General features: G+C 38.1%; 1 protein-coding gene across 1 annotated transcript in view; it reads left to right on the top strand.

Annotated features, from left to right (window-relative positions):
- The window catches only part of CSMD1 (CUB and Sushi multiple domains 1), a 2,470,978-nt gene that overhangs the window by 2,102,128 nt on the left and 355,224 nt on the right, over positions 1-13,626 (top strand). Inside the window, 2 exon segments of the mRNA XM_063916678.1 lie at positions 5,746-5,870; positions 9,649-9,745. Of these exon segments, the coding sequence (XP_063772748.1) occupies positions 5,746-5,870; positions 9,649-9,745 (222 nt within the window).

Below are 13,626 nucleotides of genomic sequence, written 5' to 3'. Positions count from 1 at the left end.
CTCAGTGGACACATATTAATAAAGGCAGATGAGTCCTCTATTGATTTTATTATCAGTGTGTTCAAAGTACTAGCAATGGACAGGAGGCCTCAAAAAAGAAGCTTGAAGGCAACAACTTTATGGCATCAATATTCAAACCTTTTTCATCATGAGTAGAAAATGATTATTTGATATTTATAAGAAAACATCTTTTAATTGTTACATACTGAATTAGACAGTTACTGTATATACAAACAAAAAGCTACAGTAGTTTTTTACAAATAAAACATTAATGGTGATATTCAATTAGTCATGGTACTTTACCATGGCTAATTGATACCCCCCCCCTCCCCCCGGGATATTCAATTGTACCCAAAGTTTGCCACTGCCAGCACTCATCAGGGTTTTCTTTTTACCTGCTGGAGGAAGGCATAGCAAATCTGCGATAACCAGCCCTATCACCCCCTTTTTTTTCAAGAAAACATATAGGTCTGGGAATTTATCCTGCATCCTATGTGTTTTCACAAAAAGATCGGGATATTTTCACATGAAAAAGGGGTATAATTGAATACTCAAATGCAAAACAACCTGAAATAAACTTAACTTTAAAATGAGGGCTAGAAAATTGATTTGGGGATGAGGTACGTTTTCTTTTTTTCATAGAACTCAAGTTATTGTTTCTGGGGTGGTCTTACAACTGTGTTGTTACTCTTGATGTGACCACAATTACAACAAGCTTCCTTCACAGTATCCAGTGGATAAGTGTGCGCATGGCTTTTATACAGCTGTTGGATTTTCCTAAGTATATTCTTTGCTGTGTTGTCAGTTTTCAAGGAATGGAGACATGATAGTTAAGGACAGTAATAGGATTACATGTACTTTTGAATGGTATATGATATGAGCATTTTCCCATTAAGAGGTTATCCATGAGATACTGTCATGTGGCCAGTCTGACAGTGTAAAATACTCTGTAGCATTTGCTTCCACACCTGCCTAAAACTTTTGCAAAGTAAGAATGCTTTAAAAAATAGAAGTGTTAATAATTTATTTTTAAGTAACAAAATGCAAAGTGAATGAACAAAATAGAAATCTAAATCAAATCAATATTTGGTGTTACCACCCTTTGCCTTCAAAACAGCATAATTTCTTCTAGATACACTTGCACACAGTTTTTGAAGGAACTCGACAGGGAGGTTGTAGCAAATGTCTTGAAGAACTAACCACAGATCTTCTGTGGATATAGTCTTGCTCAAATCCTTCTGTATTTTAAGATAATTCCTGACAGACTTGACGGTGTTGAGATCAGGGCTCTGTGGGGGCCATATCTCCTTGTTCTTCTTTATGCTGAAGTTAGTTCTTAATGAAATTGGCTGTATGTTCATTTTCCTGCTATGTATTAATTTTTTGTGCAGTCTTTAGTTTTAGATTGTATGAGCTATTGCAAAATCAAAATTATTGTCTATTACAACTGAATAAATCTGGTTCATTTTCCTGCTGCAGAAAAAATTTGAAGCCAATTAGATGCCTCCCTGATAGTACTGCATGATGGATAAGTACCTGCCTGTGTTTCTCACCATTGAGGACACCATTAAACCTGACCGAATCCCCAACTCTCCTACTAAGATATGTGGTTAGATCTCTAAGAATTTTGGAACAACCTCCCTGCTGAGTTCCTTCAAAAACTGTGTGCAACTGTATCTATAAGAATTTACGCTGTTTTGAAGGCAAAGGCTGGTCACACCAAATATTGATTTGTTTTAGATTTCTCATCTGTTCATTCACTTTGCATTTTCTTAATTGGTAAAAATAAACTATTAACACTTCTATTTTTGAAAGCATTCTTACTTTGCAGCACTTTTTCTACACCTGCTTAAAACATTTGCACAGTATTGTACATCAGTGACCTGGAGGATAGATTATGGTCGTTTCAAACGTCAGCTTAACATGGTGGATGAAACTGTCTGTCATGATAGAACTAGAGGGTACCTATTCAGCGTGACCAGCCCCCATCCCACTCCCACCACTGCAACAAATTAAAAGAAGAGCACATTGTTCCCTGTCTTGGCCATATTGTTGTGCACATACCTTTAAAATGAGATACACTTAAAAAAATATTGTTTGGTGATTAGTGATTACCTGACGATGACTTAAACAGTGCAACCAAAATAAATTCCACACCTGTGGAGGATCTAAATCGAAGATCTCCACCATATACTGTCAAATAAAAAAAGATCCCCTCATTAAATGCAGTTGGTTTCCTCTTTTAAATAATGTTTAGAATATAAATTGAGATGGTATAACAAAAAGAAAACCTACACAAATTGGTATATTTACTAAAGCTTGTTTTTGATTGAGTTTAATAGATTTCAGTAATTGATGTTGGGCTTCCAAGGGTAAAACACATATTTACTGACAGATGATTTTTTATATTCATTTTTAAATGTTAGTAAATGTTTGTATTAGCCCTAGAAGCCCAACATCAATAGAAATCAATTTTTGATTGATATGAAATCTATTAAAATCGATCAAAATCCACCATGAGTTAAAACATCCCATAGCAAAAGATGTGCAGAAAATTTTTATAGAATCAGTTCCCAAAAGAGGAAAATCAATGTGCAACTACTGTTTGTAAGTCCATGATGGATAAATAAGTGTCACTTTAAAATTAGATGCCCTATGCTTCTGTATACTCTTCAGTTAGTAAATTACAGTTAATGGGACTTAAATAGTGCAGGTGGAAGACTATGATGAAGTTTAAAACACAATTGTCAACCTGGTATATAGGTTGAAATCTCTGGAAAATTGAGATTTCTGAAGTAATTGAGATGAATGTTTGCTTCTACAATATTGCATTTAATAATTTTTTACTGTTTTGTCCTACTACATAAACAAAAAAGTGTGATAAACAAAAAAGAATTCTAAAATGATTATATATTAATAAATCTCTCCATCTTTAGCAAAATAAAAATCTGTATTAAAAGGCATGTCAAAGATGAGTACAGTATCTACTGTATATATGGAAAGTTTCATCCACTATATGATATTTGTCTTTGGTGATCCTTTTAAATAAGTATAATTTGTAGAGAGAGAATCAATATATTTTAAATCCTTGTGCTTGCCCAAAGGTCAAATCAATATTAATAAAACAAAAACACAAAAGAATGAAATGAGTTTGTCATTACATGTTGCTGGTAAATGGCAAGTGGTAATGTATAAAGAGACATATTGAGGCTTCAGCAAATTATTTATCAGGACAGCCGAGCTCCAGTAAGCTTTGTATTTTCTTTATTTTTAGTAAATTGGCAATAAAAGCGTTAAGGGAATGAAACATCTTGGATATGAGAGTGATAACATCTCCAGAATGACAGATGAGATTTTAGAATGTGATCTGGAAATATCCATGTTTAAATTTGTATGCCAATCTGCTATCCAAATACACAATTAAAATGTGTCACTCAAAAACTTAAAACATGTGACACCTCAGAATTTTAATCAGAAAATATAATGCCTTCCACAAACTGGATACAGCATACAACTGCATGGGAACCTTGGGGGTAATTCCAAGTTGATCGCAGCAGGAATTCTGTTAGCAACTGGGCAAAACCATGTGCACTGCAGGGGAGGCAGATTTAACATGTGCAGAGAGAGTTAGATTTGGGTGTGGTGTGTTCAATCTGCAATCTAAATTGCAGTGTAAAAATAAAGCAGCCAATATTTACCCTGCACAGAAACAAAATAACCCACCCAAATCTAACTCTCTCTGCACATGTTATATCTGCCCCCCCTGCAGTGCACATGGTTTTGGCCAACTGCTAAAAAATTTCCTGCTGCGATCAACTTGGAATTACCTCCCATGTTCACTCCTCAACTTTAACCCTGTGGTTTCTGATCTCAAGTCAACTATCACTTCAAAACATGCATGTGGCATAATTACTAATTTTGCTATCCGTCAGTCACGCATACCCAACCCCATTATATAGTCTTATATATAATACCTATTGGTCTTATTATATTTGACACCATTCAACCAGCAAAAATAAAGCAGTAAAAAAAAGGCAGAACCTATCTCAGGCCTTACAAGTACATAAACCAGTGGTTCCCAAACTTTTTTGAATCACAGCACAATAGAGTGTCAGCATTTTTTCAAAGCACCTCTAGTTTAAAAGTTTATTATTGATATATTTTAATTAAATTAAGTAAATTGTGCATACTTGTCATCCTTATGTTCAGTTAGGTGTTTGTGCCTCTAACTGTCCACGTTTTACGATTGGCTGCCACTAGCAATGGTTTTGCCTATCACTGTTACCATAATAAATTTGATTTGATTCTGGACAACCAACCCGAGGCATGCCTGCAAGAGCCTTGTGGCACCCCAGGGTGCCTATGTAAACAGTTTGGGAACCACTGACATAACATATGATTGTATTACATACCAGCAATAAATATTATCTTTAGTATATTTATTGCACAAGTATATATATATATACACTGTATATATATTCTTTTTTTAGCAACATTTACTTTATAACAGTACCACAAAAATCAGGCATTGGTTCAATACACTCAAGATAATCTTAAATTACAATATGTAAAATATTTTAGGTTTATTTTAAATTAATTAATATGTATGAAGCTAAACAAAAGTAAATTGAGGAGCATATTTGTAAAATTGCTTAAACAATGTGAATTTCTTTATACACCCTTTTCACATTATTTTAGTATCACATGAATGTACTAATAGAAATTGGAGGAGAATTCACAAAATTCTTCTCTAAGCCCTTAAAATATATTTTTTTAGTAATCCGTTCACATTTCCCATATTTGTAATGGAACATTTGATCAGCTCAAATTTATTAAAATAAAATACCGGAGGGTGCTTGTGATAATGCACCATCTTCAGATGGCATTATACAGGCTTCCTTCTGGTTCTACTATTCCTGCTCTGTGGTTATCCTTGTGTGTCTAAATAGACCGCAGGCTGATCACAGTGAAAACAACAGTTTCAAAAATAAATTAAACTAAAAACTTACCTCCATTCAATGAGCGGTGATCTGGAGAAGGGATTGTGTTCTTCTTCTGTAACACCTGGTCATCGTATCTGTTGTGAAGTCTTGCCGGCATCTCAGTTTACAGCACTGATTAGATGACCATGGTCACATAGCAGGAGCCCAGTGATCAGATGAGCTCACCAGATCACCTGAACGGAGGTAAGTGTAACCTTAACGGAGCAGATGGGTGCTCGGGAATTGGTAGTCAGCAGCACATGCAAAGGCACAGTCTCAAGGTATTTTTTGCAAAAATACCCTGAGAAGTGCAGGGAAAAGATTCACATGGACAGAGCTTTCTCGCATACTCTGGTACTGCATGTTATATTTTATACATTCATGCAGATTATTCAAAATATCGCAATGCAAATTTGGGCTAATGTATTACATCCCATCCACATCAGAGATACGAATTGTGATAAATATGCCTGAGGTCTTGTTGAATACATTTACAACAGCTTTAAAGTTTAGTGATAGTTTAATGTTTTCATGCTATATTACTTGTGGTAAATATCAATAGCAAAAGCTCCCAATGGACAACACAATTCTGAATGTAAAACATCACTAAAATATGGACAAAAACATTTTTTATTTCTAATAAAATAATTTTCTAAATTAGTTATGTAATTACTGTATTTTTTGTTTCATTCTTTTATCTAAATTGTCAATTACTGTACATGTACATATATTATATTTAAATTATTTTCATTCATCTTTTTAGTTCCATGCAGTGGAAATTTCACAGAGAGGAGAGGAACAATATTATCCCCTGGCTTCCCTGAGCCTTATGGTAACAGTTTAAACTGCGTTTGGAAAATTATAGTGACTGAAGGATCAGGAATTCAGGCAAGTATATATTGTTTTAACAACATTTACCAATTTGAAATAGTTTTTTCTGCTGTGTTTATTATTGTAAATGTAACCGTAAAATAACCTAAAACGTGATTTTTTAACACCAGATGAAACACTATGGGCAATATCCAATTAGCCACGGTAAATTACCACTGCTAATTGTCTCACTGAGGGCTATCCAATTAGCTCCAATAAGCTGGCGTGAAACACAGTTTATCAGGGATTTTGTTTCATCTGCCTCAGGCAGGGGAAACCAAGTCCCTGAAAGCAGCCTCATTATTATGTGAAAATGGGGAATTGCAGCCACCAAAAACACACAGGTTTCACAGAATCTGTGTGTTTTCGTGAGATTTTTTTTAAATTTTTTTACAGAAGATCTAATTGGATAGTCTGTAAAAAACATAGTGTGCATAACGGATGTTTTTTGCACCTGATTTTTTCCCACGGCTAATTGGATACCACCCTGTACATTCAGTTATAATTGCAAAGTAATCTATGAAGGCCGACATTTGTAAACCAATATGAATTTTGGTAAATGTAATGAAATTATGTAGCCAAGCATTACTCTCTTATTTTGCTCACACTTAAACTGGGTATTCTCTAGACAATGTGCGTACCCAGTAATATTGGTAGTGACGGGAACTGAGGGTGGAGCCAACATCAGTAAGTGTGTGTATTCCCAGTGACATCGGCAGTGACTGGACATGGTAGGGAAACAAGCATCGGCAAGTGTATACACACTTGCTGATGCTGAGAGCGATGGAGATGGCCATGCTGCATTTGCCAGCATGGCACTCGCGGTGTCTTCCATTGGTCCTGCATGTAGAGCCAAAAGAGGCTATCACTGATTACCCACGGGAATGTGCATTGTAAGCAACATAGCGGGGAAATACTAGAAGATGTGCCCAATATGTCTATCCAGATTGGATGACAAACTGTATTGTCTAGTGTGTACCCAGCTTTAGAGTATTTATCACACAATGCAGTGTAACTGAATATTAGTGATTACTGTAGCAAGGGAATGGTACTGAAACATATGACTTGTTCCTACCATTTAATTAATGTGATACTGGTGAGTGATAATGGAGATGGATTGGTAATAATTTCTGTGAACAATTTCAAAATTTAAAATTTTCCCTAGTAATTACTCCATTATGCACTTAAATGTTTTAAAACCTCACATTTAGAAATAGTGGGCTAAACAAGGTGCACTTCCTATATTCATGAGTCATTTGTATTTTAAACAATATGTTGTGCATTATACACAAATGTAACACTATGCTGGTCACACTCATCTTCCCAATACAAATCTCTACTGCTAGCTTTCTTCTGTTCTTTCATTTAGCAAGCTCCTCTTGCTCTCTGTATTGAAGAAACAAATTAGCTGCAATATCTGTCCATCAGCTAGGAAATTAAGCTAACCTCACTCAGGATAACTGAGTGACAAGAAGAATATCCAATTTGACTATATGTGTATGTGTCAAAACAAGCAATTAGATACGGCTGTTCATTCACTTTCTGCAATACAGGTTGAGTATCCCATATCCAAATATTCCGAAATACAGAATTTTCCGAAATATGGAAATTTTTGAGGGAGACTGAGACAGTGAAACCTTTGTTTTCTGATGGCTCAATGTACACAAACTTTGTTTAATTCACAAAGTAAAAAAAAATATTTTATTAAATGACCTTCAGGCTGTGTGTATAAGGTGTATATGAAACATAAATGAATTGTATAAATGTACACAAACTTTGCTTAATACACAGAGTCATTAAAAATATTGGCTAAAATTACCTTCAGGCTGTGTGTATAAGGTGTATATGAAACATAAATGCGTTCTGTGCTTAGACTTGGGTTCCATTGCCATGATATCTCACTATGGTTTGCAATCATTCCAAAATATGGAAAAATCTGATATCCAAAATACTTCTGGTCCCAAGCATTTTGGATATGGGATACTCAACCTGTACTGGCAGCTTTTAGTGTGTTTTGAAAATGATCACATGCACAAGACATCAGTAGATATAGGGCGGAATTCAGACCTGATCGCAGCAGCAAAATTGGTCTCTAATGGGCAAAACTATATGCAGTGCAGGGTGGCAGATATAACATGTGCAGAGAGAGTTAGATTTGGGTGGGTTATTTTGTTTGTTTGCAGGGTAAATACTGGCTGCTTTATTTTTACACTACAATTTAGATTTCAGTTTAAACACAACCCACCCAAATCTAAATCTCTCTGCACACGTTATATCTGCCACATCTGCAGTGCAACATGGTTTTGCCCATTAGAGAACAATTTTGCTGCTGCAATCAGGTCTGAATTAGGCCCATAGTCTGACTGCTTTTACCGACATGTTTTATAATGATCCAATTGATTTTGTACAGATTATCAATGAACATCATAGTCATTTTAGGACTATACAGACTGTTATAGATATACTGAAATGGAACAATTATCAGACCTTCTAAAGAGGACAAGTGGAGGCGTTACACAAAGCAGCCAATCATTCTACTTATTATTTATATAGTACATTTTATAAAGTGATGACCAGAATCTACTTGGTTGCTATGGGAAACATACCCACTTGATAAATCTTCCCCCTTGTGTGATACAGGTGGAGCCGCGTTCATCTGAGGCAGCTCCATTGCAGACATGCACTCCCAGCGTGACTAGTAGTTCCGTCCGCCTAGTCACACCGGGAGTGCACGGAGATGCTCTCCCATTCTGAGCATCTCCACCCGGGCGCGCAACAGAGACGCACTCCCATTCTAGTGAATGGAGTGCATCTATGTCACAGGTGCGCGCGTCCAGACGGAGATGCTCTCGGCATTAGGCACGCCCAGGCGGGCTCGCCCAGGCACAGACGGAGCCACGACTAGCTTGGCTCCATCTGTACATCTACTTCTGATGTGTTCTTCAAAGATACAGTATGTAAACGAAAAAAAAGTGCAGGAGGGATTTACTACATACCGTGCATCCTGGGTTGAAAACATGAAACCTTTACAAAAACATGCTAATGGCAATGACTATATAACTGTGTCAGTTGGAAATATATTAGCACAGTATTTATAAATGATCAACTGTTGCTAATTCCCAGGTACTATCCCAGGCAATATTCCCAATAGACAGCTTAATCTAAAATTCTAAAAACTTAAACCGAATGAGCATAAAAGGCTGCATTATATGTAATTTTTATGTAAATATTTTATATGTTGTATTAGTTCACACTGATTACTATAGAACTTGATTTTGCTTGGTGTTAAGTCTTCTGACAACTGCATCCAACATTGAAACATATATCACAACAAATAGCCATTTATTACAGATGCTCTTAAGGCTGTTTAAAGTGGGTGAGGTTTCCAAATGCTTAGTTTTATACTGAGTGTAGATTCTGCCATAGCACTGGCTTGCATAAACTGGGCGTGTGCAACAGCTCCATTCAGTCTCTTATACTAATATTTTATTATTTATACTATTATTATACTAATGCTATTGTGGTCATACATTGAGCCACTGCCCAAGCTAGTGGAAAGGGGAGTTTCCATGCAACTGAAAATCCCTCCTGCTTTTGCCTATGGTTAACATCACATTTATACAATTTTTACACTGTCTATGAAACAATTTTATAAAATATATTTACAACTAAATGTACTTAAATACACAACTTAAAATGTCTTACTTTATCAATAATGTGGTTAGGAGTTAATTCATTAGTGGTTCAAATTACAGATTTTGATTAACATGTTTTTAATGTCAACTTTCTTTTATAGATACAAGTTTTAAGTTTTGCAACAGAACACAACTGGGATTCACTTGAGATATATGATGGCTCTGATATGGCTGCACCAAGACTTGGGAGTTTTTCTGGTAAATATCCTTATATGTATTATGGACCTAGAAAGATCAAGATTTCAGAGCATAACCTCTAAATGATCTCCCTTGTTTCCATAAGGCAGCATGGATCCTTGCTTTCAGTCTTCAATGTCACCAAACCTCATCTTTAAAGATAATAAACAATGGGGGCAAGCCAATTGTTTTAGCACACCACATAGTGAATATTGATTCTTAAAAAATTATGGGTGATATAGCGCGAAGTGCTCATACCTTTTTTGTGCTGACTGTGCCCAAATGGGCAGGGTTTAGCAGCGCAAAGCTTCTACACTTTTGGGTGCAACAGGGAAAATGTGCAAAAATGGCTGAAATTTCACAGATTTCTTTTCTTCCCCACAGGAGGGTGATGAGCAGAAATAAATGAGTACCTGTGGTATTCATTCACAAATGTAGAAACAATTTAATTGCTCCTTTTTGTGCTGGGCTCATTATGATTAATACTAAATAAAAATTGTAAAATAAACTTTCATATGTTATACTACATGTGGCCAGGGGGAGACCTGCCCACATGATAAACTTGTAGCGTGTTTGCCATTTTTTAAAATGGATGAATCAGTGCTAGGCACCATATGATGTAAAAGTACAAGGGTTAATGTGTTTTAACAGGTTTTATGTAGTGCTCTATGCACAGTTGTAGGATTACATGTTTAAATTGATTTATATTTAAGATGTGTTTGAATGTATTTTAGAGGGGAAAAATGCACTTGCTCTGTATATGACTGGGGAAAGAATCACTATCTTCTGTGACTAGGAGATGAGATGCTAAATTGTCATTTCTTAGCAGGAGGGCTGAGGAATGACAAGACCTTTTGATGTTGGTCAGTGCACAGTAGGTAATGTGCTTGGTTTTTGCCATTCCTTTGGGAAAGGTGTTAATAACGGGGGACTTCTGTGTTCTCTATGTAAAGTATCAAGAGGTTGGGAATCAATGATTTCCTGCAAATATGTTACAGATATAACTATATGAAGGGAAGAAGAAAATTAAGTTGACCCTTTTAAAATGTAATCTGTATTCATTTTTGTATAAGATTGCTGGTCTGATTGCTATATAAATATTGGGGGAGGATTTGACCTTGCTATTGTGTCTTCTGACTATATAAAGAGGGCTGTGAACCCTGAGTTGTGGAGAGAGAGTTATTCTCTGACTGAGAGATATCTGCTGAAAACATATTGTATGCTATACCCTCTGAGCAATGCTTGTAAAGAGGAAGAGTCTTTTTAAGGCCTTTTGAGTAATAAACATCTTGCCTTCAAGACAACTGTCTTTCATCTTGCAACAAACAAGAAAGCAACACACGCAGTCCTGTTCTCTGTTCTGGTTTTAGACTAGCATGTACAATGACTGCCCTCTGCCAGCTACTTTGCAGGGCCTGGTCAATGGTCATTAACTAGTGGTGGTCAACCGATGCCAGTCCAGAGGTGTGGCAGCAGCGTATCCATGCAGACACAGCACCAAGCTGTTTTATGTGCCAATGGTAGGAGCCTCAGCAGAAACATGGTTCCAGGTGCTGGGGAAGAAAAACACGATGGTAGCAGCAAAATACTCACCCACTGCACAGTGCGTGGAATCAGTAACAGGCAGAATTGACATGAGCGGGAAACCCATATTTGCTCAAGTCCTGTGAGACCCAATTCCAATCTGTGATCTCTTGGCATAGGCAGCAAGATGCATCTGATCACAGATATTCGTGGCATAGTAGTGGGATAATCCCAGGCTGCTTTTTGGTCACCAGATTTGAGAAGCCGAGTTACTCAAGAGTATACTAACTGCAGCGCAGGATGGCTGACTACAGTAGAATGTCCAAGGATAATCTTGTAATGGTGTGTCAGGAAAACGACATGTATATCCCTTTCAATGCATCCAAAAGCGTCATGAGGGCAGTACTCTTGAGCTGGGAGGAGTCACAGATAGAAATGATAATTGCTGAGGGCAGCAGCACCCAAAACGATGGCCTAGAAGCAACCTTAGTCAGAAACTGGTGAGATCTGCAAGCCCCACCTTCTCACAGCATCTATGTTTCCCAACATTCCCCAGTTGGGCAAGATTCCCAATGTCTCCAATGGATACCCTAGCAGATCTGCTAGTAGAATTGGGAGAATTGGCTAAGGAGCAAAAATGCTTGACCATCATCCAGATGTGGCATGATGAGCAGGCACCACTAGCTGTGGTACCCTTATATATGTTGCCAGCTGCTGCACCCAGATCAGGATGTATAAAGTTTGCCAAGTTTGCATTCAGTGATGTTGAAATTTATGGCCATTTACAGATGTCTCCTCTTAGACTCTTGCCTCTGATGCAGTCACATCATGGGCAACCATGATGAAGTCGCATCGTGGGCATATAGTCTTAGCACAGTATCACTGAAGCAGCTGGCGGCAGCCTAAGACAATAGCGGGCAGTGGTTCAACTGATGCCCGCTCATGGAGACATATGGCCAGGTCAAGTGGAGGGGGTAGCAGGTGCTTGTGCACATGCCACCCGCTACTTTAAAATGGGGAAGGCAGCAGCAGTGGGAACATGCACATGCACACTCCCATAGTGAACAAAATTGTGGCTGAAGCTGTAGGAGGCTGTGCTATGCCGCATTGTGGCAATGCCACAATATGCAGCCTCCCACAGTGAAGATAAGATGTAAACATCTGTACAAGTTTTTAAAAGGACTTACATGATTTGCCTAAGCAGGAGCAGGTAAGACACCTAGTGCCCACACTGCACGGAGAAGTACTGGAGGCCTATTAAGGAGTGGCCACTGAGAACTTTGAAGATTATAACAAAGTCATAAGGGCTCTCCTACAGTGATACTTTGTCACTCCTGAGTCCCAAAGGAAAAAGTTCCACGACTTACCCAAGAACCCTAGCAGCACCCATGAGCAGTTTGACAACCAGTTGAGGCAGTACGTGGTGAAGTGGGTGAAGGGATCTGAAGCTAGTACATGGGATGCACTGATCAACCTGATTTGCCAAGAGAAGTTTTATCACACAGGTGTGTCCCTGGAGTGAAGGTGTGGGAACTATACTGGGAGCCACCTAGCTTAAAGATGGCTGCCCAGCTAGTTAACAAATATGATGCCATTCAGCCACATAGGCGGAAGTGCCTGACCAGCATCCAACCCCAAAACACTGTACAACAAGAGGGATACCCATCTTCTGCTCAATGCTCCCCCAAAAAAGCCTCTTCCAACCTGGCTGCTTTTGGCCAGCCACCACCACACAGTGTCCCTGCAAGTAATAAGAGATCAATGGAGCTTGAACTGTTCAAAAAGTGTTACAGCTGTGGGTAAGTTGGACATTTGAGGATTAACTGTCCCACACTCAAAGCACCCCAGACTTGTGCCCCAAATCTAAGTGCTGGAGCCCAGCTTGCTTGTTTTAAATTGTGGCGGTGAGCCAAAAGAGACTGTTCCCACTCCAGTCAGTCTGGTGGAGGGTGGCAAAAAATTGGTGGACTTTGTGGAGAAATTAACCTGCATGGCCAAGAGGCCTCTACAAAATATGTGGCAGCACCTGCAGCTGGTCCAAGTGGGGCCCCTGCATGGAGAAAGCCTAAGAGACTCTGGGGATTCAATCATTATAATGAGCCCCCACCTTATTGATCCTGCTGCAGTACTACAGGGTTGTACTGCCAAAGTGACCATGGCAGACAGAATGAAGTGAAAGGTACACATGACAAGAGTCTATCTGTATTTGGTAGCTGGTCAAGCGTTGCAAGATGTTGCTGTCATTGATGATCTCCAAACTGTAGTCCTTGGAAATGATCTTGGTAGTGGAATCGTTACCACTTTTGCTAATGCCATAGCCCAGAGTCAAGCGACCATACAGCAGTCATCACCATCTACACCAGAACATCCCAGCCCAG

Source organism: Pseudophryne corroboree, chromosome 4 (assembly GCF_028390025.1).
Source record: "Pseudophryne corroboree isolate aPseCor3 chromosome 4, aPseCor3.hap2, whole genome shotgun sequence".
In the NCBI taxonomy this organism is placed as follows: domain Eukaryota; kingdom Metazoa; phylum Chordata; class Amphibia; order Anura; family Myobatrachidae; genus Pseudophryne; species Pseudophryne corroboree.
This window is presented reverse-complemented; position numbering and strand designations above follow the sequence as displayed.